Here is a 25,375-nt window from a genome sequence, read left to right as displayed (position 1 = left end):
TGCCCAGATTCCGGTGGGTTTTGACCCCCAAGATAAAATTTCTGGCTTTATTTGACACCAGTCTTTGGACATCGGCTGTGTCTCGGGGGAGGTGGCTCCTCCAGGGCCCTGCTGCCGAGGTGCCCCGGGCAGGGGGGACCCCAAGATCCCCCCCCAAGGCCTGCATCCCCAGGCTAGGCCGCAGCGTCGCCATGGCAACGCCAGGGCAAAGGGCAAAGGTGACGCCGGGGTGGTTGGAGCCGGCCGTCTTCGGCCGGCCCTGCTGTGACGGCGCCCAGACAGGGCGTTTTTACACAAAAAACTCCAAGAATTCTTGTTTTCACCCAAACGGACCCGGAAAGGCTGCTGTCTGCCAGCAGCGGGAGGGCGGCGCGGTCCCTTCTCCCCACCCCTGTCCCTATCAGCCCGCCAAGGCCGCAGGTCCCCGCCTCGCCCCAACGCAGGTGGGCGCATGCGCGATCGTCCCGCCCGGAACCTTTCTCCCCCGGAACGCTTCTGCTGCCGCCCGGCCCCCGCCCGGCGCACGCGGGGCAGAGGGCAAAATGGCGGCGCCCATAAGCGGGGGATCTCCCGCCTTGGAGCCTGGCGCTGCTCCCTACGGCAACTTCCCCAATTATTCCCGCTTCCACCCGCCCGAGGGGCGAGTCAGCCTCCTGCCTGGCGGGCTCTTGCGGAGCCTGTTCCCCGCGGCGGCCCGCCCGCTGCTGGGGCTCGATGTGGGGTGCAACTCGGGGGTAAGAGGGCGCCTCGACGGGCAGCGGGAGGGGTAGGCCGCGGGGCTGCAGGCTTGGGGGGTTCCTGGGGTGAGGAGAAACGCTGGGGTGGTGGTCTGGGCTGTGGGGAAGACTGGGAGGGGAGGCACTGGTGTGGAGTATTGGGGGGCTGTGAGAAAGATTGAGGGGAGGTACTGGTTTGGGGTTTTGGGAGACTGTGAGAAAGGCTGGGGGGAGGCACCAGTGTCGGTATTGGGGGGCACTGGGGCAGAGCGGGGAGGCACTTCTCTGGGGTATTGAGGGACAATCCAGCGTACGGAAAAGACTGGCGATGAGGTCTAGGGTGGTGGGGCAGACTGAGAAGACTGAGGGGGGTGGATGAGGGCCTGGGAGGGGGGCAGTGGGGCAAACTGGGAGGACTGGGAAAGGCAGTGACCGGAGGTAGTGAGGCAAACGGAGGAGACTGGGGGAGGCGGGAGCTTGGGATGTTGGGAGGTAGACTGGAAAGGTGGGGCGGCACTGGTGTGGAGCGTTGGGCGCATTGGGGCAGACTGGGGAGGCTGGGGCAGGCAGTGACCTGGGGTGTTGGAGGGAAGACTGGGAAGGTTGGGGGATGACACTCCCATGGGATGCTGGGGAAGAGCGGGGCAGAGTGAGAAGGCTGGGCGGGGGCAGTGGCCTGGAGTCTTGGGGAGCAGTGGGGGAGGCTGGGGGGAGCACAGACCTGGGGGGCTGGAGAGGAATGGAACAGCCTGGAACGGCCGGGGCGGGGGTAGCAGCCTGGGACAGGGATGAGCCTGTGTAAAAGGCACAGTGGAAAAGCAGGACTTGGGTGCAGCATGAGACTGGTGGGGGTCAGGAGATCATCCGTGTGTGGGACCCCCCTCCGCAGGCCTCGCGAGAGGAGCGTGAAGGCAGGGGTGGGGTGGAGCTGGTTGTGTTGCTGAGAGGTGGTTTAGGAGGCTGCGTTGGTGGGTCTCTCCTCTCTCCCGCTGAGGCCCAAGCCTGCAGTGCCCTGGGTTGCCGAGTGTCCCGAGCACCGCAGAGCCGCTATAGGACTGCCCTAACAGCAGGGGACCTGGACGAGCCTGAGGCTAGAAACCGTAATCTGTTGTGTATTGTGTAGCATCACGGCATTTGCCTGTGAGACAGAACTTGAAACTAAAATCCTGGTCAGGTGCTCTTGAAGGTCTTGTGACAGCTGGTGAATCTCGTAGAATTTCCCATTTTGAAAGTTCACTCTTTCTTTACCTAGTTCTGCTTTTTTCTCGTGGCTTTTCATCAACGTGCAGCTTTGCTGTGTTGTAATTCAGAAATATCTGTGCAGCTCTGATGGTGCAATGTTTAATTTAACTATGTTTAAAGTTGTTTTTTTTTTTCCCAGATGGAAACTTTATCAATGTATTAACTTACAAATAATTATTCATTCAGAATGAAATTGCATTCTGGCTGGGGACAAGAGTGCTGCTGTTTCCATGGCTTCTCCTCCCCAGCCCCCTGCCAGAAGGTTTGAGAGGCTGCCTTTATCTAAAGGACAATTCTAGATCCTATTTCAGGTGAACTTGTAAAACAGGTCAGGCAAAAATGTTCTCGGTCCAGTTCTTTGGCGATGCAGAGACTTTCGCCACTAGAGGACACTGTCTGCCCGCTTGTGTGGGCTATGCGCTCATAGCTGATGTCATTCAGGAACGTCATGGGATCTCCTTTAATGAAAGATTAATATGCTTTCCGCTTAGCGGCGCACTCTGTGAAAGGAAATCGAAGGAAAGCTCTCATGTTAACTGGCTTACGCTACAATCTAACGGTCAGGGAATGTCTCTTACATTGCTGCTGCTGCTGCTAAAGTATTCCTCTAAATCAGGCATTATAAAAAGCTCCGAGTGTCACTAGGAAACTCGGAGGCTCACCTAGGGAAGCCAAGGAAGCCCTCACCCCCACGTTGAATGCGGATATCCAGCAAGATTCCCGTTACTAAAACTCACCTTTCCCATAGTTTTTGGAGCAAAACCCCAGATGTGGGGTGATACAGGTTTAGTTCCAATCCCTGGCTGACTTTCCATGATGCTTTTTGCTACAGAAAGGAAGGTTGTCGGTGAGCTGATTGTTCTGAACCTCATTGAGAGAAAGCTCTGAGTTGGCGCTTGTACCTTGCTGCTGAGAGTGGGATCCTGTGTGCTTGCTGATGTGTTAACGGAGCAGCGCAGGCCCCGTGAACCCCTGTTGTTTTCCTTTCTGCAGGAGCTAAGTGTGGCTCTGTACAGGCATCTCCTTGGCCTTCAGGAGAGCGAAGGCAGCCTGGACCAGCCTGCAGCTGGAAAGGATCTGAACCTTCTGTGCTGTGACATTGATCCGGTGTTGATTGAGAGGGCTCAGCAGTGCAGCCCCTTTCCTGCCTCCATATCCTTTGCCAATCTGGACATCATGGACTCCGGTGCCAGGGAGCCATTCCTGAGCTCTTACCTGGGCCGTTTTGGCCGCTCCACCTTTGACATCGGTTTTTGCATGTCTGTGACCATGTGGATCCACCTGAATCATGGGGATAGTGGCCTGATGGAGTTCCTGTCCTTCCTCTCCTCTCTGTGCAAGTACCTGCTGATCGAACCTCAGCCATGGAAGTGCTACAGGGCAGCCGCGCGCCGCCTGCGGAAGCTGGGCAGGAATGACTTTGATCACTTCCGATCTCTTGCTATCAACGGGGATATGGCGGAGAGGATAACCCAGATCTTAACGAAGGACTGCGCCATGGAGCTGGTGTGCTGCTTTGGGAGCACCAGCTGGGACAGAAGTCTCTTGCTTTTTAAATCAAATAGCTCAAATCACGAGGCTTCAGAACAGGAGCAGTGACTGACAAATGGCCTCTCACATTCGTGAATTTATAGGCAAGGAGGTGCTTGCTGTTTACAGAGTCAGACCCGGGAATTCCTAGATCCCTACTGGGAGCAGACCTTGACCTCCCTAGGGAGTTTGAGGCAAGTAATGTCGGTGTGATTTTTTTTTTTCCTTTCCATCTGCAAATACGGTGGCGGTTTTAACCCACCTTGTGGCTTCCGAGATCGCTGTTCCTAGAAAGCGCTCTTGAAATCAAAGTTGCTACATCTGTGCTTCCTGTGTGTACCAAGAGTATTCCCTGGAAGAAGAGAGAACATGCCTTTTTTTTGTCCCTGGAGCTTTTCAAGGAAAGGGGGCATTTCTGTTGATCCGGGCGATGCACTGTTTGTTCTGCTTCTTGTCATGGTTTTTTTGTGTAAAATGCTCTTGGAAAACATATAACCTGCTTTACCCGCTCTGAACGAGTGAGCTGGATTGTTGCAGAGGGTGTCTGGTCGACAGGTTGCCCAGGGAGGTGGGAGATGCCCCATCCCTGGAAACATTCAAGGTCAGGCTGGAGGGGGCTCTGAGCAACCTGATCTGGTTGAAGATGTCCCTGCCCATGGCAGGGGCTTGGACTAGGTGACCTTGAAAGGTTCCTTCCAGCCCAAACTGTTCTGTGATTCTGATATTGGGCAGGCTGTGATCAATGCAGCTTTGCAGGTGGGGCTTGCCTGGAGCGTGCTTTGGAGGACGACAGCGGTGTGGTCTTTCTGTGGAGTGAGGGGTTTCTGTGGTAGGGCGTGTATTCATTTAAGTGTATAACAGTGAGTGCTTTTTGTAATGATATCCTTGCAATAAAAATAACTTAACTTTATTGTAAATACTGTGTTGGGTTTTTTAATCTTTCTTTTTGTTCACATTGTTTGCAATACCTAAGCAGTCCCAGGTGACTGAGTTTATAATTTTGTTGCCTTTACAGGCTCAAGTGAGATTTGGTAAGCTTGAAGCTATGTTTGGCTAAGATTAAAGTATTACAACTTTCACTGGGTTGGCTTTTTTTTTTCCCAGTAAAATCTAGGCAGAAAGAAAACTTGAGCAAAATGTCTTATTTTAACTTCATTTTTCTTGTTTTAATATCCCTACTAGCTTTAGTTCATACATAGTGGTTTTGTTAGCTTTGATAGTAAGCAGGAGTCACGCTTCTACAGCGTTGTCTAAACAGATTAAAACCCTCACTTGAGTAGACTATGACACGCAGAAATAGATAACTGACGACTCTTATGAATTTCTAGGTTGCACCGCTCCCTTACTGCGCAGGGAGAGGGAAGCCCAGGTGTGTGCCGCAAGCGTTGTGTCGTGAGAGGTTGGTAGTAGAGGAGGGGAGAGGAGGACATCTCCTCCAGGAGGTGCTCTTGTCTCGCAGTTCTCGTGCTCGGGTGAGCCTGTGTGCAGGGGCAGAGAGAAACTTTGGTTGCATTTTACTTTATGTCCTTACTGGGACTTCCTTGTTACTTACTCATGCAGTGATAGTGGAGCGGAGAGGGGGAAGAAAGCTTTGATTTCCTCCTCAATGAGCTTAGATGAAAGAGTGAAGTGTGTGAGTGTTCTGGCTGCCTGGCCACAGCCTTCTGGATGAAAAGCAGCTGGGATCCATGGATAACTGTGAAAAAAGTCCGTGTGTATGTACATGTGTTTAAAGGGACTGAGTAAGGTCGCAGAAAGGCTTTGAGGCTCTTCACATACATGCAACTTCCACAGTGTTTTGCTATGTAGAAACCATTTAGGACCTCCACCAGGAGTCCTGAGAGCTCCTCTGCCTTCTCAGCTGCAAACAAATGTGCCTTCCCTGGTGGTGGTGGTTGTTAATTTTCTTAAAGACGGCTTCTAAGTCTGGGCTGATTCTGCTATCCCTGTGGGAGTGAAGGGAGACCCAATTTGTCATGTATTTTCCTGAGGGTTCACCCAAGTGCCTGATCTCTCTCGCAGCTTATTAATATATAACATTTATCACTTTGGTAATTAAGCACCTCATCTGACATTCGTTGTAATCGATGGGTAAGCTCCACTGACTCGAGGGGCGTTGGCTCACCCAGCGCTACCAGGCAGCTCAGCCTCCCCTTCCGTTCTGCTTAGCTGCTGTTTCCTATGTTGCGCGGCTGGTGGCACTGGAGTATCGTGCAACCTGCAGCCTTGCCCCTTGGGATGTTTCTATTGGGTTGTGTCAATATTAGTTGCTGTTTTCTTTGAACTTTGAAATATTTGTAAAATAGGCCTGGACTTATCTGTTCAGTGCTCGAGTTTAAAGGCTTGAACAGGGCTTCTTTCCTTTTTGTTTTTCTCTGGGGATTTACACGCTTGCCTGTGACAAATTTTATGAAGAGTTGCCAGGAAGCTAGACAACCCGAAGAGTTACACACAGAAGATGTTCCCTGCACCCATCTAGAATGACCTTCCCCTTCAAAGGGACCCTGTTTTATGTTCCTTATGCACCAAGTGATAGATCAGTATCTGCCTGGGGGATCCTTTTGGGCTGCTGCTTGGTGAAAGATTATGGGTTGGTTTTTTTCATCTTTTTTCCAGCGTTTATATGCTGGCCGTGTACAGACCTGCAAACCGGCCCAGTGTGTATGTAACAGTATGATGACTTCTTACCCGTTTCTCAAGCCTGTGCTATTAAGTTGCTAATATCAGTATGTCCCACTGTCTCAGAAATGGCTGAGCTCCAAAACTAGCTCTGTTTGGCTTTGGCACAGCAGTGTGTTTTGTTTCTCGTCCTTTGGATATTGCCAGAAATACAGCTCAAAATAATGTCAACGCATATCTCTCTGCAGTTCTCGGGATACTAAGGAGCTCAAAATGGAGTCAATCCTTAGCAGACAGGAGGAAAAAACCAAATCTCTTTCCTTTTCTTTTCAGCTTGCTGCTTCTGCTCTCCAGGAAGCTGTCGGGAGATGAGAGCCGTGGGAACCCAGCTCCATGACACAGCGATAGAAGAGAGCCTATGGATCTCAGCTGCAGTGCTTATGTAAGGCTCTGGAGAATTTTTATATGCTCTCTGCATTTTGCAATGTGGCTAAAATGTATTCCCAGGTCTCCTGAAGGCAGGACAGAAGGAAAGTGAAGATGAGGGTTAAAACCAACCCTTCCGCTCCTTATTGCTGAGAGCAGTTTGCAAAACTGGTTGGTAATAGTTCATCGTACAGCTGGTGAAATGGAGCTGCCCCTTGCTTGTGTGAGTCCTGGGGGTGGTTACCCTCGTGGAGCTCAGGGTACCTGGGTTAAGGGAAGGCGCAGAGGCCTCCGTGCTGAAACTACTGCGTGCTCACCTCCTCCGTGTTGCAAGGATGGGGCCAACCTGGTGGTGGTGGCTGCTGCTAAAACAAGGGAGATGCAACCTCCCTGTGTATGCAGAGGGAGGGCTGTGCTCCCGCTGCTCAGCTGGGAACATATGGCATCAGGCTGTGCTGATGTGTAGGTCCCAGGGCTGTCCTGGCTCGCTCATGGTGTGCCACGTTATTTGTGTGCGTGCGCGCGCGCCTGTGCATTGGAGGGTTAGTTAAGAGATCCTGCTTGCTCTTTCCTACCCTTAAAGCTCCAACCCTATGGCTGCTAAATTCAACACCTGCACAGAGCACGTGTAGCTGAGCATTTCCAAACAGACCGCAAATATTGCAGGGCAGTGTGATGGGACTGTCAAACTGCCGCCCTGTTCCATCCCGGCAGCAAGCGAGGAGCTCCCATGCGACTGCCTTGTAAAGTTCCCGTGCTCTGTGGTTTGTGATTGTTGCTGGGCTCCATCAGACCTTGCCTCGGTTTTTCCATCCATGAAATGAGCTTGATAACTACCCACCGCTGTGGAGATTTCTGATGTGGAATAGTGGCTGTATGTTTGCACAGCACTTTTGAGAATGAAAAATACTGATGAGCTGAGCTGTATCATCAGCTGTGAGCTATGCCATTGTTCATAATAAGCACTGCAGCCACTTCAGATATTAATTAGGTACCATACCTTCAAAGTGTTCTGACTAATTAAGTCTCACACCACTGCTGTGTAGCAAGTCACAGCTAATTATCCCCCTTCCTTGGATGGAAAAATCTAGGCAGAAGAGGTGGAGCATCTAGTCATCTGTAGGCTAGCATCAAAATTGGGGCTGAGAACTTGGAGGTTCCAGTTTCCGGATGATTCTGCAGTTGCTTCCAGCCTTTGTAGGAAGTAAGACTTAGATGGAGTCAATGAGAGATCCTTTTTTATTATTTTTTATTTTTCTTAACTCTTGCTTATGCTAAGAGACAGTTCGGTGTTTCCTAGATTCTTGTGCTGGATGAGTACAAGGGATGTACTCTGTGGGGAAAAGTTTAGTGCCTAAATATGGTGCAACAGCAGCAACTTTATCAGTTTAACGTTGACAGCTGCCAGAGCAAATGACTGTTGTAAGCACCTACCTCCCTGCTGTCTGCTTCCCTTCTTACGCGTATACGTATGGACAGCCTTGCAGACGCTGTTCATCAGCATTTCTAAAGGGTGACATGGCTTAAAAATGGTTTAATTCAACTTTCCCCACAATATGTGACCAGCCCAAGAGTGGAGGAATCACGTTTAGGAACTGAGAGTTGGCAGCAACATGTCTGCTCCCATAAGTAGCTTCCTCTAGCTGGAAACCCAGCAACTTGTTGCTACAAGCTTGTACGGCAAAAGCTGCAGATTTTCGGATTTCCTTTGCTCAGCTGAGGGCAAGTTCATTCTTGTTCTTCCTGGCACTTTGCTGCCCATGAATTAAAGGAGAAAAGTGAGAGGTGTCAACCCATGGAAATATGGGCATCTGTTTCTGGCAGTGTGGAAACCTGTGAAAAGAAGAGCCACAAAGCAAATGCCTGATGTCTTTTCTCTCCCAGGTGTGAGCCCGTTCTCTTGCAAAGTTTTGATTTGTTAGGTGAGCTGGTGGTGTGAGGAAACAGAGCCCTTTTGGCAGAGTTGGGGGGGCTTGGTGGGAAAAGCAACCACAAATCCAAGGTGTGAGCCTGAGGTTCGCTCTGGACACGTGCTGAAGGCTGGTCCTGTTTGGCCCTGTTGCAAATGAGGGGCACTTGGTAGGGCAGGGAGGTCAGAGGGGATCGGAAAGCTTGGCTGTTCACTTGCTTGCGCCCTGTTGGTTATGGAAATGGATGGGGCTTAGCCGTGTACGCTTAGGTTTGGTGCCCAGGCGAGAATGGTCTCTCCGAGTCTCCAAAGCTTAGATGCAGTCTCTCTGGACCTAGTGGAGAAGTTGCTAGATGGATCAGTGGTGCGTGGGAAGTTTGTCCTGCCGTTGGGCTCCTTCTTTAGTCTTCAGGGTTTTGTTGCAGGCACCTCAGTTTTCTCGTTAGATTCACTTGTGTTAACATGGGCGGAAGGTTTGGTTTCCCACAGGCAAAACAAAAATCTCTTGGAGCGTTATGGGCATTGGTGGCCTTGCCACCAATTCTCTTATCAGCTCAAGCTTGAGTTTCTTGGATTTAATTATGCGGGAGTGTCCTTATTACCTTAGAGCTGTGTCACCCACTAGGTTTGGACTCCGAAGGGGTCTTGAGTTTGAAGAGGAAAGCTTGGGATCATGATCAGGGGTTGGGATATGCTTATAATGCTCTGACAAGAACTGAAGGTGCTCAAGTCTAAAAGACCTTCGTTCTGGGTTGGGAAGCATGGGTTCCTTGCTCAGGCTTGTCACCAGCTGGCTGCAGAACTTGGGCGAGCTGCTCCTTTCCTTGGACCTGTGATCTTGCACTCTTTATTTCACTGGGAAGCAGAACCTGGCATCTGGTGTGATAAGCTCTTGAGTGAATACGAAATGCTATGCAGACCTGATCTGTTACGACCAGACGATCAGAGTTCAATCAGCTGTAGATCAGGCTTATAAAACGCTTATTATCAGCTGCCTGGATTTTTATCCTGACTTGCAACAAAACGGCTCTGTCCTTGGATCCTTCACAGAGCGGCTTGTCTCTGAGCAGAAGGTTTTATTTTCAATGATAACGTTTTCAGAGTAGTAAAGCTTTCTGAACTCCTTCGCTGTAGTGTGGGGACCCTGCTGTGAAGCAGGGAGGGTAAGGGGGGATCTTACTCATGTTGCCATAGCAGAACGCACTTTAGATAAGTGCCTGTGTAATTGATTAAAACCCCTTTCATCTAAGTCATATATGGTGAGCCAAAGATTAGACATGGCGCTGCAGCTTCTCTGCTCTGTTTCCTGGTGTGGAGTGCTTCATGACTCCATGGTAATTAATTCTGTTTTATTGTTGCACTGGCAATTTATGCATCTTCCATGTGAGTGACAAGGATTTAGTTAGAGCTGAGTCTGAGGGTGGTGTCCCTCCTTGGCCTTCTCAGTTCCCCTCCACGCCTGGGGTCAACCCAGAGACTCTGAAGTCTGTGAAACGCAGAGAAGCTGCTGAAATGCAGCTTTGTTACCCCAGCAGCTGAAAGCCAGGAGCAGTCATGCTTCAACAGGCCTGCCCTCCTGCGCGAGAACAAGCTGGAGGGTGACACATCAAAAGAGAAGGGCAGCTCCGTGGTGTTCTGTGTGGAGATCAAAAGGAAGTAAGCAGGGCGGCTCCTCTCCTGGCTGGCCCTTGAGACTGCTCATCTCCTTCTCCCTGTCCCTTTAATCTCAATTACCTCCTAGAAGATCACTGTTTCAAGCATGTGAGATGGTGGTGGGGAAAGCTCGTCTGTGAGGTGGCTAGTGTGAGGGAAATGATCCTTGGTTGCACGTTGGGGAAGAATTCCCTTACCCTTTGTGAAGAAAGCATACGGGAGAGCCAAGGTTTTCACATATCCTTCCAATACAGCCAGCATCTTCGTGTCCCATCAGAGCAGGTGACGCAGCCTGAGCATAAAAGGGCGCAGGGGAGGTGGACGCGAGCTGCCCCGCGTGGTGTTTGCCATCAGTCTCTACCCAGAGAACATCAGTCCCCTTCTGCAGCTGCAGTGCCTTGACGGTACCCGGGCAGGAGGTCTCCTCTGTAGGGCTGCCGTCGCATTACGTCAGGGATTAGCCCTTGTTGCTGCCGGTGCGTCCAGGCAAGTGAATTAGCAGGGTAATACTTGAAAGCTGTGAGGGCTTTTCAGGAACGTGTGTGGTGGCTATTATCCAGGACTCTTGGATCTCCTGGGACTGATTTGCTGGAGTAACCGCTGCATTCTCTGCCCGGACAATCCCAGCCTGACCAGTGCTGACTCCTGTTGTCCGGGGTGGCTAAGTGGGGCAGATGCTGAATTATTTATTGTCCTCCAGCCCCTAGAGCAGGACCTGCAGTGCATTCCTTACTGACTCAGGTTGAGTTTTAACTCCACATCTTGACCATTACTTAAACAGGTGTTGCTTAGTCTTTTCCTCAAAATGCCCGCAGTTGTCACTCAGGACGAATGCCTGAGAAGAGACCTGCTTTTGGTTTGCCCTGGATCATTTCTGAGCCCACTGCAGATCACCTCTGTGGACAACCTTGTCCTTGGATCAGGGCAGCCACGGTGACCTGTGAAAGCACCTTTTCTACCGTGCCTCAACCAACCTGTGGGACTTTGCAAAATGGTGTGGCTTTTCCCATGACATCTTGTACAGTGCTCAGGGCAAGCGTTGCCTTCGTGGAGAAGCCATAAGAGAGCAGAGGTGTTGAACCTGAGAGCACGGGAATGTGTAAGGAAGTATTCAGCCTTGAGTGGAAAAGATACTGTCCGAAAGGCTGTGGGTCAGTGAAAGGGAACAGGGACCTCACAGGAGCCTTGTAGCTGCTTGGGAGAGGAGGGAGGAAGAGAAGGAGAGCAAATGTGAATAAGACTTGGGAATCAAAGTGATATTCCTGGGGTACCTCCTGGCTTTTGTGTTTGAGCTCTTTTCTCCTGAGGATTGTACTATTGATGTTGAAAGTAGGAATTTCATCTGACCTTGAATAACATCAGTGCAAAACTGACTTGGGGGGGGATTCCCAAGGCCAAAGGATGCATTTACCTGAGCTGTAGGCTGACGAATAGAGTAATGCAAAGGAAAAAACAGGCCTGTGCTAGGCCTTTCTCTCCCCTGGTGCAAGTTTCCCAGGTGACTAGTTAGTGTCCCAAACACTGATCTTTGCCTTCGGGGGAGGCGGAGAGCAGAGAGCTGCTCTGCTTCTCCGTGTTCTCTCATGATCTGCGTTTCTAGCTGGTGCTGTCACCAGCAAATTCGCTCTGCTCTTTGCCAAGGCTGCAGGTCCTGGCTGGTAGCTGTTCCCTGCTCTGGATGTATGTGTCTGCGTTTTTTCCAAAGACCAGCTTCAGCTGGTTTGTGTGAAGCGCTGACTTCAGGCGTTGTGCAGTGCATGACTCAGAAGGGGAGAGGTTTAGGGGAGAGGGAGGAAAGTCTTTTTAAGGAGTTGTAAGCTATAAACTACAGCGAACAGTATTGGTAGAGGTGGCCTGGTTCCCTTCCAGGTTCAAAAGGAAGAGTATTAAGGATTTACAAAGAGCTGGCACATCTGCAAGGCAAAAGAATGCTTTATTGAGTGTGTAAATGCTCGTAAAGCCGTAGTAAACCTGATAATGTTGTAGATGTGCAGGTGTATATGTAGAGCCAGGGAGGAGAGGAGGCACGTACCAAGAGGGTACCTGGAGGTTTCCAGAGGGCCTGATGTTCCCTGTAGAAGTACATTGATGACGGTGAGAGTTGCCACCAGTGGAGCAACTGGGTGATGCAGAACCAGTTCCTTTCAACTCCCTGCTGTGATTTCAGAGTCCAGGGCAGGTGGGCCCACGGAGTCCATCGCTTGCTATTGCAGCACCCTGTGTAATGTCGTCTAAGGGCAGCCTTAAAGACTTTGACTCTTAAAGAGCAGAGAAGCGCAAAGGGGCCATCCCTCTTAGAGGGAGGTGATGGAGAGTGGCTCACCCTGGTTCCTCTCTCTGTGACATGTCTATGGATATCACGTAACAGAAATACAAATTTGGTTGTGTGATAAGGTGGGAGAACGGCCCATTTTCCCCATCCCAGGAACTGCTTTGCATGTGCACCTGCTGTGGGGCAGAGGCACCTGCGCTGTGGTTGCGTGATGGCCAAACAGGAACTGGGGGACAGTGAAGGTGGCAAAGAGCAGGTTGGTCTGGGCCTGAGGGGCTGGGGGAGAGGAAAGGAGCGGTAGATGAGCTGTTCCTGAATATAATGCAGAAGTTGGGCACCTCCACATATGAGAGAACCCCCTCCCGCTTCCCTTACATTGGCATTTCTTTGACAAGACGTCAGGGAAGGCACTTGTCAGACAATTTGCTGATGTGGAAGCTTTGAAGCCTGCAAGATTTGCCTTCTGCGCAAAACCCAGCGAAAGTAGGTTGGAGCCGTCTGCCCTGGATGCAAGCAGTTCCCTCCCCACGGCAATGGACGCTGTAAGATCAGAGCTCAGCAAATGCACAAAGGGAAGCGCCAGGCGGGGCCGACAGCCTGCTCCCTGCTGCAAACAATGCTGACAAAGCCCTCTGGGGCTGGGCGGCCCAGCCTCTGAATTCTCCTTTCCCAGCGAGGTGGAAAAAGAAGCCTGAGCTGGCTGCATCTCCTGAGGTTCCCCAGCCCAAGGGCCGTCTGCCTGTCCCGATCGCTTTCCTAACTTCAGAGCGGTATTTGCATGGACTGGGGCCCACGAATGCGTGTGCTGGGAGGCTACTTCTACCCCAGCATGCCTAGCTAAATCTGTTGTTGCCCTTTTAGGAGCGCCAAAGTCGCTCCTGGCCTTTCTGTCCTTCCCTGGCATGGTTCATGGAGTGTAATTGGGCACTGTTACTAACTCTAATACATCCCCCCGTGCTGGGCACTGGGGAGGCCGCCCCTCGAATCCCGCGCTCGGTGCTGGCCCCCGGCCACAAGAAGGACACGGAGGGGCTGGAGCGTGGCCAGGGCAGGGCAGCGAGGCTGGGGCAGGGGCTGGAGCCCGAGGGTGGGGAGGGGCGGCTGGGGGAGCTGGGGGGGCTCAGCCTGGAGAGGAGGAGGCTGAGGGGAGCCCTCCTCGCTCCCCCAGCCCCCGAAAGGAGGCTGGAGCCGGGGGGGTCGGGCTCTGCTCCCCAGGAACAAGTGCTGGGACGAGGGGGAACGGCCTGGAGCTGCGCCAGGGCAGGGTTGGGTTGGGTACGGGGAAAAACCTCCTCCCCCAAAGGGCTGCCAGGCCCTGGCCCAGGCTGCCCAGGGCAGGGGCTGCGTCCCCGTCCCTGGGGGGATTTCAGAGCCGGGGAGATGTGGTGCTTGGGGACATGGGTTAGTGCAGCGCTGGGTTAGCGGTTGGACTTGATGATCTTCAGGGTCTTTTCCAACCTAAACAATTCTGTGATTTTTATGATTCCTGTGAATTCAGGAAAGCTCCCACCAGTGTCTGAGAACTGGAAGGAGCACGGCTTTGTAGGACTGCTTCAGACATTTGCAGCAGGGGTTGTATCAGTGCAAGGGTCACAGCTCAGGAGGTGAGCTCCGGATCTGAAGACCCGCTGAATTTTGTAGGTTTTTGGCCTCGGGTGGAAGGCTGGAATAGTGTGTTAGAGGAATAAAGGCCATTTGTGAAATGTAGATCCGCATCTGAAACTGGATTTGGATCTCGCTGCAGACTAAACAAATGTGGTTCTGCAAGGCTTCTTAGATGACAGACCCTGAGAACAGGGGCAGTCATGTACATATGCATAGACGTGTCTGTTCTGCTTTGCAAGAAGCAGCTGTTTGTTGTGAAAATGTAGAAAGAATTTGAATTTTTTCTTACAGGGTAGGATTTAACTGAAAAATAAGGGAATGTTGTCAGCCTTGGTTCCAACCTCACCTGCAGCAAATGTGAAGCAAAGAAAATAAAGGGAGTAATGTGAATTGGAGCTGAGCTGCCACACTAAGATGAGGATCTGCTTTAGTGACGTTAGCGATGGACAGAGGATTAGCTTAACCTATTAGGAATGTAACGCTAAATATATCTGGTTAGGCAGCACAAATTCTGTATCTGTTAGGGGTTTTTTTTGGTGAGAGGGAATGTTTTTGTCCCTTCTGCTTAGCAGCTGGAGGTGCAAAGGGTATTTGATGCTGCCGAAGGAAGTTCACTCCTGGCTGATTAGGGGCCTTCTGCCCCTCCTTCGTCTCCAACCAACAGGCAGGACCTGCCCCAAGCATTCCCCTTTTCTTGTTGCCAGGCCAAGTCTCTCCTCAGCTTTCCAGTTAAGTGGTGGCGTTGCTTAGAGTTGAGCTTCACAGCCCGTGCAGACGAGCAGGGGGGTTCAGAGATGCTTCCACACACATCTGCGCACGTAGACGTGTCTGTGCACACACGAACAGATGCAGGTGTGACCTCGGATGCTGCATTCACACGCACAGATTGCCTGGGCCTGATAGCCGTGCATATTCACTCTGGTCTGCGCAGCGTTTGCTCCCTGTAGTCCGTTTTCTCTTAAATTACGCTATCTGAATTGCTCTCTGCTTGATGTTATTGAGAAACAAGAGCACATAGAAAGCATTAAAAGGTGAGCACAGAGGGAGCTGGATGGGATCTGTAAGTGATCCAAGACTCCATGTCAAAACATCCCCACCCCATTCCTTGCATGGCTGGGATGATTTGCAAAAAGCTCAGACTTCTCAGTAAATTGCAGAGAAATTGGCACAAAAGTACATCTCAAAGGGGCCCAGTCCAGCTCCCGTAAAATCCACGGGGAGTCTAGTCCCACTATGCTGCTGTAGCCAATGCTCACTGAAATTTTGCTTATTCCACTTAGGTTTAAGCTGGCAGAGAAGGGGCAGATGCCAATGCTTGTTATTCGCAGCCTAAATCAGGAGCAAGGTGATGGCGTAGCATTGAGAACCGTCAGGCTGCAGTTAGTCTTAATTTGCCAGCTCTGCTGCTCGTGGACAGCAGCGTCCTCAATCCAGCTGCAAGCTGGTCCCAACAGCCCTGTCCTCTTAGCGCTGTCGAGTACCTGCTTCAGGTACAAACCTAGGGTTAATCTCGGAATCGAAGCGATGGTGATGGCAGGGTTTTAGGAGGCTCAGGAGCAACATAAGTTAAGTCTTTCTGTGCTGATGCTGCCTCTTCCCTGTGCAGCTGGAGGACGTGGATGGACAAGCACAGCCAGGCTGCTATGGGTTGTTTTCTTTGCTCGAGTGAAGAATTGGGGGTCTTTCCTGGTCGGGGCGGCAAGAGGATTGGAACGGATCAGCCCGCTTTAGGAAGGAGAGATTGAAATGCTGACCCTTCCCCGAACCAAGTGGTGAATAGGAGGTGCAGCCAAGAGGCAATTTCCAGTTGTGAGCCAGGTTTTTAACCAGTGCAGAGAGCTGGAGCGTTGCTGCAGTCAAGGGCTGGTTTATAAAGTCAAAGATGTGACCCTGAGTTGCTTCTTGCTCTACTTAAGGTCTCACCAAGGACTGAGAAGCTTCCAGCAAGGCAGAAGTTCATGTTTCTGGGTTACAGTCAGGCATTTTGTATTGAAATTCAGTCCTGCCAACCACTGAATCCTCTACCTTGGTCCAGCTGGGATCCCCCAGGACCTTGCAAAGTCAGGGGCTTTTCTCTGGATCCACTTGTCGCTGTTGCCCTAGCTAACGCGTGTTGTGTAATCTGCAGAGCACACTCCAGATACGTACGTGGGCGAATCCTCCAGGGAGAACTGAATTCAGCGCTCAGGTCAGAACATGTCCCGTAGGTGTTTATTGCCACGAGTATGAGCTGGCTGTCCGGGAAGCTGCCAGCGGAGCATGTTTGGATGGAGTCCTTCTGTTCCGTCCGGAGGCTCCACACCACCTTGGTGCACTCAAAACCAGTTTGGAGAAGGCACTGACATGGAGACTGACCAGCAATCCGTTTGTGGGAGCAAAGGGCTTTGATGCTAGCTTGGGTCTGGCTCTTAAGAGGGGTAAACATGTTGCATGCTGTTAACTTTCACGTTTCCCCCTGGGCAAATCCAAGGCTAAATGAACTTCAGGATTTTTTTAGTGCCCTGTGGTCCACTGCTTTAAAAGAAAAAGACATTTGGAGTTGTCCCCCCCCCCTTGTCTAGTTTGTAAGTCTTTTGGGGTCCCAGTTTTTGAGTGTTTTCTGTTGTTGGTAGGCTAGAGCTTTGGTTTGAACTAGGAGAGCGACTGTTCTTCCATGTTGCCCTGACTTCAGGAACCGGGACTTAAAACAGTGTCACCCACTGGGAGAGCTGGCAGCGGGGGGATAAACTGGTGCAGCATCACTGACTTCAGTGAAGTTACACAGGCTTCCATCCAGTGAACCGCTGAGGGAATGCTGGATTTACGCCTTGTTGAGGTCAGTGGGACAGGCAGGTGTAAATCCAGAGTGGATCTGCAGCTATGGATCTAAACTGGTATTGTCTTACTCCTTGTCTTGGAGTTCTAACCCCTGCGAACAAGACAAAGGCTCCAAATCAGCATTCTTACGTTGGTAATGGTGTCTTTCAGCCCTACTGCACTTATCCCGCACAAAGGAGCTGACGGATCACTTTGGCTACACGATAAGACTCTGGAAGATTTGGAAACCAAGCCCCAGATGTTTTATATTCCCTTTTTCAAGTGTGATGTGTTTTCCTGTGTGTGTTGGTGGGGCAGCTCGAAGGGGCCAACGTTTGTTGGGTGGCAGAGATTTCTGGCCGGGGAAGGTCTTGGTGTTGGACTGGGGTATCACCAGCCTGAGAAATGTTGGAGACAAAGGAGATTTTGGGACTTTTGGAGTTGATCTCGGTGCCATAGAGGTGGGTAAAGCTGGGCACGTGGGTGTTAGGGAGCTGGAAAATGTGCGTGCCGGGTTTGCTAATGCTAAAAAATAGCCAGGCCCATGTTCCTGAGCAGAAATTGGGCCCCGATGGCGCCAGCCCCCCTTTGCACGAGGAGGCTGGGCGAGTCCAGCGCAGGAGCCCTTTGCGCCGAGGGGGCTGCCGTGCCCTGCAGGATCCCCTCGCAGGGCGACGGACAGCCTGCCCTGACCCCGTCCCCAGCGCTCCCAGCCCTGTTTGCTGCCTGCGTCAGAGGCCCCGCCGTGAGTCACAGCTGGGATTCCTCAGCTCTGAAGTGGTTCCTTCTCTTTTTCTTTCTCCCCCTCCTCCCCAGGTGCTGAGCTTTTTTTCCGAAGCCTTGAATTGAAGGGTGTGTCTATGAAATCTCGCAAACACATGCAGGCCCCGGCAGGAATGGGTGAGCACCGTTCCCATTATGTTATAAATACCTGGCCGATTGCCACGGGGATCCTGCCAGGCTGAGCAGCCAATCTCGAGCACCTAGACCTGCTGAGCTCTGGGGTTTTGCTCCTCTCGCTCAGTCATTGCTTTGCAGAGATGGACAGTTTTAATCTCCTCTCAGCAACAGCCATGTTTTTGTACTCGCTTGGCCTGCTGCGATATCCCAGTTCCCACGGTTAGCAGCTTCCCAGGGTACTCTGCTGGTAGGGGTGGAGAGTTGAGCAGGCAGCTCCGGCAGCTGGACTGCCCATCCTTGTGTGTAACTCATCTCGTCCAACCTGCAATCTCAAATATTTTCTGTTGCCCTGCCCTACACACTGGGCACTGCCCTAGCTCACCCAGGCCCCTCCATGGATCTCAACCTGATGTGCTCCATCAGGTTTGGAGGCTGCCTGGTGTATTTGTGCATTGGAGAGATCTGTCGGGCTGGGAGGGAGCGGAGCTGGGCGGCCTGGGCCCGAACCATCTCCGTTTCCCGAGGGTGGACATGCGCTGTGTGTTGGGCGTCTTCCACCTCCTCAAAGGCACCACGAGCGCTTGGTTGTTCCTGGTGGGGATGTTGAGGGATACGTGTTGTTTAAGTAGCCACACTTAAAGCTAGCAGAGAGGATGCAGTAGCTGAGATTTCAGCGTGACCTCTCAAGTAGACAACAAACTCTGAACCCCAATTACAAGCTCTGGTTGCTAATGTCTACAAAAGGCCTAAGGGAGCAGGGCTTCTGTGCTAGCAGTGCGAGGTTAAGCCACCACTGAAGGTCTGCAATCCAGGCCGCAATGCGCTGTCAGGCTCCACGGCTGAAAGCTGTCTCAGACTCAGCTAGCGTCTGCGCAGAGCAAAGATGATGGGTGTGAGGCTGTGAGTGGTCTCTGGACCATACTGAGCTTGGAGCACGTGAAACCTGGTACAGACCCTGATCTGAGTGGCAAAGTCGCAGTCCTGATCACTAGTAGTCATTGGACCTGACCTTCTTTCTATTTTCCTTTGTTTGCTCAGCAAAATGGACACCAGCTCACGCACGTCTGTCCTTGGGTCATGACTGCACTCTGGACAGGCTGGCCTTTCCAAGCTCTGATGAACTTCCCACGCTGGAAAGAGGAACGTCCCCATCTCTGCTGAGACCCGATGGAGGTTAGCATGGGTCACGATCCACACACCCCTCCTGCCAGGCAGGGACCATCTTGTTCATGTCCCCATCTGTGGGCAGAGCTGCTGCTTTTCCCAGTGCCCCTTTGGTTCTTGCCCTGGATTCCCAGAGACTCCCACTGCCACTGGGTGGTGTTGCTCTGTAGCATAAATGATGTGTGCGTAGAGGGGAGAGCAGGTCAGGAGGTGCTGGGAAATACTGGTTTGACTCATGCCTTCCAGGGAACGAAACGTTGCCGTCCCACGCACACTGGTCCCCACCCTTTTTGCTCCCGTGCCAGGGCTCTGTCCTGGAGGGCTGTGCAGGATTAAATATGGGCAAACATCAAATGGCCAACCTTACTGCCATTTTGTTTCAGGTGAGGCTTCCTCCAGGCCTGTGATGGCCTTGTGGATACACAGGAATTTGGGCTGGGTGGGGAGTGTGTTGAAGCAGCAGCTGCTGCTGCCTCACTTCGTGTGCGAGTGCCTGGCATGCCTGGGGGTGGAGGTGTGGGACCTGTTGGCACTCCCACCCCCTTGAGCCCAAGGGCAGCGAGCTGACACAACTCTCCTGGAATCTGTCCCGCTCTAACCAGGATTGTTGGCAGGTGGGTACCGAATCTTGGCAGCACAACAAGGGAACGCTGGTTTCTCTCAAATTCTTGGGCTCGTTTGGTCAGGGCGCTGGCATGTGGAGTCATGGCAGAGTTGGCACGTGCATTGCTGCGGCAGAGGAGAGCGATGGGGCCTGGAGACAGGATTGCGGGGCTGGGGGCTGGCTGGGCTGGCAGCTCAGGGTCTCTCCTGTGTCCCTCCTGGCTGGTAGCAGCTTGGGTCTATTTTTTTTTTTCCCCTAATCTGGGTGCACCGAGTGAAGGGCCAACCTTGTCCTTCATTCCTCCTCTCACCTGAGGCTGAGGCAGTGAGATGTGGGACCAGGACCAGGAGCCATTAAGCTACAAGGCTGGTTTTGGTACTGGTTTTGGTACTGCTGGGAGTCCCAGCCGTGACAGGGCAATGCATGGAGTCCCCCCGTGATCCAGTTCCCTTGAATCAAAGCCAGGCTGAGGACATCTCAAAGGTGAAGCTCCCTTAGCAGGTCTGTGCAGGCTCCTGTCTCCCAGGCACTGTCTGGGAGGTAGAGACCCCAGGGCTGCCCTGAGCCAGCCAGGCGCAGGTGGAGATGGAAACTAAGCAAGAGGGATGGCTGCAGGACAGAAGAAGAGGTGTTTCACATGTCTGGGATGGTGAATAACTGGAAATAGTTGAAAGAAAAGGGCAACCCAGCCTGGCAGCAGACAACCTGCGCTCAGTTTGGCCACCCTCTTGAGTCTGAAGGGCTGCAGGAGAGGAAAGCCCCACTGGCCCCAGTGATGAATTCATGCAGGGCAGAATTTCCCCCCTGGTTTGTGCCAGGTGTGGAGTGGGCTGGGCGGAGGCGGCCTCCCCTCCCCTGCTGCAGGTAGAGCTCCGCACACCTGGCCGAGGAGGCAGGGTGTGGGCAGGGGAGGATGGGCCCTGGCAAACTGGGCAAGGCTCAGGTGATCACATTCCTCCCTGGATTGGCCACGGAGAGAAAAACCTGGCCTTATACGGTCAAAAAAGCCAGTGCCGGCTGCTCCTCCTCCTCCCTGCGAAGGGAGGGAGGAGGTGGATGGGCTGATGGGGTTGGGCGTGTTTTCCTCCACCCTTCCCTGCTCTCCCCTCCCTTCCCCAGGTGCCCTGGAGACAATTACGGGGTTGGCTTTGCAGCCAGTGTGGCTGATTTCTGGGGCTTGCAAAGAGGCTGCTTCCCCCCAGCGAGTGCGGCTGGTTTTGTGTCCCCCAAGAGCCAGGGAGGTGATGGGTGGGCAGCCAGGGGTGCCCCTTGGTGGGGCTGGACATCTCTTCAAGCTCAGGGAGCCAGGAGGGACAATACAGATCACTGCCTGCCTAATGGTTAAGCCTCTTCCCTGCTTGCTAAACTCCCTGCTCTCTGTCCTGGGCTGGAGCATTTGGTTAGGAAAACTAAATTATACCCCCCTCAACTTGATCCCACCTTAGGCTGCAAGCAAAAACAAATAGGAGAAACTGAGGCACGGTATCATCCGAGATCATGCAGGGAAAGGAAATTAAACTCTTGTCTTTGCCCAAGACTGGGAGAGTTCCTTTTCCCAACGGCTGATTTCTTGGGGTGAGCTGCTTCGATGCCTGGAAACAGCTGTGCCAGGCGGCAGGCCTGGGAGATGAGCCTGGGGGATCTGTCTTTCCCCTCCTGTCTTGTGCCCTGTCTCTTGGAGTCACTCCAGACATGAGCTGGAGCCAGGGGGAGCAGCTGTGGGTAAAGTGGGACTTGGCAGCTTGAACTGGGTTGGAAATTGGAGTGGGCTTGGGGGTATTTTTGGAAGAACGCAATTGCACTCGGTGGGACGAGGTGCAGTGGAAAGTCTCTAGAGCTCTAGGCCATCCTTTCTCCACCCCAGGAACACATTTCCATCTCACTTCCCACACATTTAACTACATGGAACATGTGGAGGGATTTTTTTTTTTTCCCCCCCTCCAGTACAGAGCATGAACTCAGCTTGCACCAGATTTCCCCAGTCTAAATTTACTTGACTCTGCGAGCCCAGCTCTCAGTGCCCTGGGGCGGACTAGCAGATAGGCTGTCTGCTCTGAGACCAGGCCCGTGACCTGTTCTAATGGGAGCGTGGTGGGCTCTCTCTGCCTCTGCCCGAAGGAGCATCACTACATCTGGAGGGAAAGGAGAGGTGGGAGAAGAACCAGAAATGCTCCCACAGGCAGCTGGATAGCTGCTTCACGGGGAGCAGATGGGCTGAAAGCTGACTTTCCAAAGGAAAACATGGTTTGTCTCTTTATAAAAAGTTATTTTTAGTGTTTTCTTGCAGGATTTAGCCCTAAAAGGACAAAGAAGTGGTGTGTCTCTGCAGGTTAGAAAGGGTCCATGGGCTTTTTCAGCGCAGGGCTGGCAGCACAGCCCCCAGCCAGAGCTTTCGGTGTTACTCGCCAAAGCCGGACACCAAGGAGGGGAAGGTGACGGGTCCATTCCCTGGACTGGTGGGATCTGATCAAGGGAGGTGTTCCTCACCCTTGGTAACTCTGCTGGGAACAGATTTGCCTTCCCCAAGCAGATCCCCAGACTGATTCAGAAGCGTGTGTGGGCTATGAAGGAATGAGATCTCAGTCTGCGTGCGGTGAAACGAACCTGGGCCAGCCAGGCCGGGTTACAGGCATGATTTCCAGCAGGACATAAGTTCTTGGTGGGTGAGGAACACACTTTAGGATCGGGCAAACCTCTGTGACTCAGTCTACCTTCGTAGCTGCTGTTCTACCCTCTTGAAGCATCCAGGGAAAGATCTTGATGCTTTGGTGGCCTCTTTCTCAGGGCCTGGGAGCTGTTTTCCCGTTCTCCTGGGAGGCTGGGCTTGCTGGAAGGAAGGAGGAGGTTGTTTGGGATGTGGCAGCTTATGGGATCCAGGGCTTGCGGAGGCCTCTGAGCCTCCTCTTCGGAGGCGTTTGCAGTGGTGTCACCTGCCCAGGAGAGGGAGCCTGGAGCTCACACTTGGGTGCTCCCCAGCCCGGGAGGCAGCGGCCCAGGTATGCAGTGCCCTTAGATGTGGTCTGGGGCTCAGACTCTCCCTGCTTGGAAGAGAGCAGAGGAGCACTGCCGCTTCCCTCTGTCTGCTCTGGCTTGTCTTCTGGACTCCAGCCCGGTTGCTGTTGTGCAGACGTGAATATTTCCCTGGTGCTCTTCCCTGCCGGAGTCTGCCCCACCAAAATCGGCTCTGCCCCCTGCCTTCAGCCCACGGACTTATCTGTCCCTTGGTTTTGCCCCTGGGCTTTGTCTTGCAACTGGGCCACGTCCTGGACATCTGATGTCTCCTTTCCCCACGCTTGGGCAGATGCTCCAATCTTTGGCTCCAGACAGTGTTTGAGATCATCTTTGGGAAGCCTCTTGCAGTTGAAACTGATACGGTTTTACCTGGAGATGGCTGTGCTTTGGAACGCACAGATGTAGCTCACCAGATAACGCGGATGAGCTTGCCTTTATTCCACCGATCCCCTTAGCAGCAGCTAAATCTGTTGGCTGCTCTGTGGATTCCTGTGCTGGCTCAGCGTCCTTGCCCTTGTGGGACTGCTCCCCCAGAACCCCAAAGGGGATTCTGAGATCCTGAGTCGATGGTACTGCCTGGCATTTCTCGTGGGAGCAAGGGCTGTGATGCCCTTCACTGGACAAAGAAAAAAGATACAGAACTTCCCCAGTGAATTTAACAGCTGGGTTTAGGGCTGGCTGTGTTTCTGGTGTAAGAATAGCTACAGAAATTAGCCCTGAGGAAGGCGCTGGTCCTTCAGATGAAGTCAGTGCTGAAGGGGTGGTATGGTGGAGGGGGAAGGACAAGTGCACGGGCAGGTACAGGCGTCCCAAAGCAATGTGACTGTTTCGGGCACAGCTCAGCTTCCATCAATGGCGTGCAGGAATTATTCTGCTGCATAAAATCATTGTCCTGGTATGATGATATACACTTTCCAATTGTTGGTGGGGAAACTGAGGCACAGAGCAGTGAAGTGACCGAGACAGTGAAATAGTGAGTTGGGTCCTTCTCTCCTGGGTCCTAGAACAGTGAACTGAACCCAGGAGTCCAGCTTCCTAGTCCCCTGCTCTGGCCTCGGGGCTCTCTCCCAGTCCCCTGGCTGGTGAAGGCTCAGAAGCAGCAAAAAAAAAAAAACCCCAAAAACCAAAGCCCCATATGGCAGGGAGGGAAACAGCTAGAAACTCTCATCTTGCAGGACTGGGCTGCCGTTGAGGCTGTGCCCTTTGCAGCCTGGCGGTGAGCACACATTTCTGACCACCCTCTCCTCCCGTTCCCCTGAGTTCAGAGCTCCCAACCCCTCCCTCTTCATTCAGGTTTCATTCTGGGCAACGCTAGCTCCGTGTTTCTCCCAGAGCCTCAGCCCCACCCTGCCTGACAAGGCCGCCCGGCCGTTCAGAGCGGTCATTCATCCGGGCCTCGCGCGCCTTCGGTGTCGTGCAGCCTTGCACAAACCCAGCGTTGTTCCTCCAGCTGGAAGGGCCTTCGGCGAAGGGCTCTGCTGGGTCCTGCCTGCAGCAGAAGCTCTGTACTAAAGTGCCATCTCCTGAGCTGGGAATGGCTTGTACGACCGGGAGCTCACTCACAGCTCCCCCCTTTCCCATCCCTGCCAGTTTGAGACACCAGATTTTACAGGTGGGGACTTTCTGCTGGCCTGGACTGTCCCCTCCTCTGCCCCCATACCCTTTGAGCTGACCCTGAAAGCACAGTGTCTCTCTCAGGTGGGGAGCAAACAGCAGAGCAGAGATGCTCCCATCTCAGGTCCTCTAGCACCCCTGGGGGCCTTGTCTGTGTTGGATCTCCCAGGTAGGTCCCTTAGAGGAGGGTATTTTTGAGCAAGGAGCACCAAGAAAACCCCTGTGCTCTGGAAGGGCACCTCGGAAATGAGGGGCTGCATGGAAGCGTGGTTCACCAGGATGGATTTGGGTCCCAGGTGCACAGAAGTTCCCCTTTGCAGAGGCGCAGGGGGAGTTTAGCAAGGGGAAGCTTTGTGTAGATGAGTCGGTGAGAGTGTGATGGCCTGTGGAATAACCCTTCATCTCCTGAAACATGCTCGAGCTGCTCTGTGATTCAAAGCCCCGTGGGAGCCTGGTGGCAGAACAGCAGTGAGCTCCCCAAAGCCTTGGCTGCTGGCTCCGCATCTGCCCTTCCAGCCCTGTGTGCTTCTTCCTGGGGATGGGGACCAAACAAATTACCTGGGAAGCAATTTCAGCTTCATTTGGCTGCCAGAGGTTAGCCAGAGCCCTCAGCTGAGACCTGCTGGCAACTGGGGAAGGAATCGCTGTTTCAGGTGGGCTGTGGTAAGAAATTCGGAGAAAACCAACAGTACAATGCATTCTGTGTGACACTCCGTACTTTATTATAACAGCCGTAACCCCAGAGAGCCGGTGTTCTGGTTACATAGACGCTATGGTAGTTGTCTATCCTACAGAAATGTGGAAATACTGCGATGCACGCAACGGAAATATGCCAAGAGACTATTAACAACTCCTCCCGTGAACTCAAAATCTGGGAACTCAAGTGGGGCGGCGTGGCAGTGGCTGAGGCCAGAGCCTGGCCTCATAAAGGAGAATACTGCAGGGCACTGTCTGTGTTGGTTTGTGCAAGAGGGCCACAGAAATGTCTGTGTTGAGGCCAGAGCTTGTCCCACCTTGCTCGCAGGGGGACATGGCATCTAGAGGTGGCTCTAGTAGCTTTGGTGCGACGTGACTGGTGCGCATTGGCTGGTGTCAGCCGGGTAAGGTAAAAGCTGCTGTGTAAGGTCAATAAATACAAAGACAAGTCCTGCTTGTTGTGGTTAAATGGGAACCAATATCCCTTTTCTGGAACATAGCACCACTGTGTGGGGGGTCTGGAGTGCCTTTAGGGGAGACAGGCGAGGCTCTCTGTTAGAGAGATGGCTTATGACAATGAGTTTTGAGGAATTTTAGCTTTGGTGGCATGGGAAGGA

General features: G+C 52.7%; 2 protein-coding genes across 9 annotated transcripts in view; both read left to right on the top strand.

The window, feature by feature from the left end:
* The first annotated feature begins 526 nt into the window (after nucleotides 1–526).
* BCDIN3D (BCDIN3 domain containing RNA methyltransferase) lies at nucleotides 527–3,571 on the top strand. The gene is made up of 2 exons (XM_082332413.1): nucleotides 527–734; nucleotides 2,952–3,571. The coding sequence occupies exons 1-2, from the start codon at nucleotides 543–545 to the stop codon at nucleotides 3,555–3,557; spliced, it is 798 nt and encodes a 265-aa protein (XP_082188539.1). The 5' UTR covers nucleotides 527–542; the 3' UTR covers nucleotides 3,558–3,571.
* Nucleotides 3,572–3,597: 26 nt separating this feature from the next.
* Nucleotides 3,598–25,375, top strand: part of LOC309600249 (keratin, type II cytoskeletal cochleal) — a 61,040-nt gene continuing 39,262 nt past the window's right edge. For 6 of the 8 annotated variants that reach the window (XM_082332396.1, XM_082332398.1, XM_082332399.1 and 3 more), the window contains exons 1-4: nucleotides 3,598–3,682; nucleotides 6,441–6,549; nucleotides 17,585–17,668; nucleotides 18,707–18,841. The gene's annotated coding sequence lies outside the window, so the exon portion shown is untranslated. Of the gene's footprint in view, nucleotides 3,683–6,440; nucleotides 6,550–17,584; nucleotides 17,669–18,706; nucleotides 18,842–19,215; nucleotides 19,447–25,375 lie in introns of all 8 variants that reach the window. The other 2 variants (XM_082332389.1, XM_082332400.1) reach the window with 2 other exon arrangements.

The sequence above is a fragment of the Platalea leucorodia genome (assembly GCF_965183815.1).
Source record: "Platalea leucorodia genome assembly, chromosome: 23".
Taxonomy (NCBI): domain Eukaryota; kingdom Metazoa; phylum Chordata; class Aves; order Pelecaniformes; family Threskiornithidae; genus Platalea; species Platalea leucorodia.
Note: the sequence above shows the minus strand (reverse complement) of the source record. Positions and strands in the feature narration are given on the sequence as shown.

Coding starts and splice junctions, on each gene's coding strand:
- BCDIN3D (XM_082332413.1), top strand. CDS start 543: ATGGCGGCGCCCATAAGCGGGGGATCTCCCGCCTTGGAGCCTGGCGCT. Junction 735..2,951: donor ATGTGGGGTGCAACTCGGGG/GTAAGAGGGCGC, acceptor TCCTTTCTGCAG/GAGCTAAGTGTGGCTCTGTA.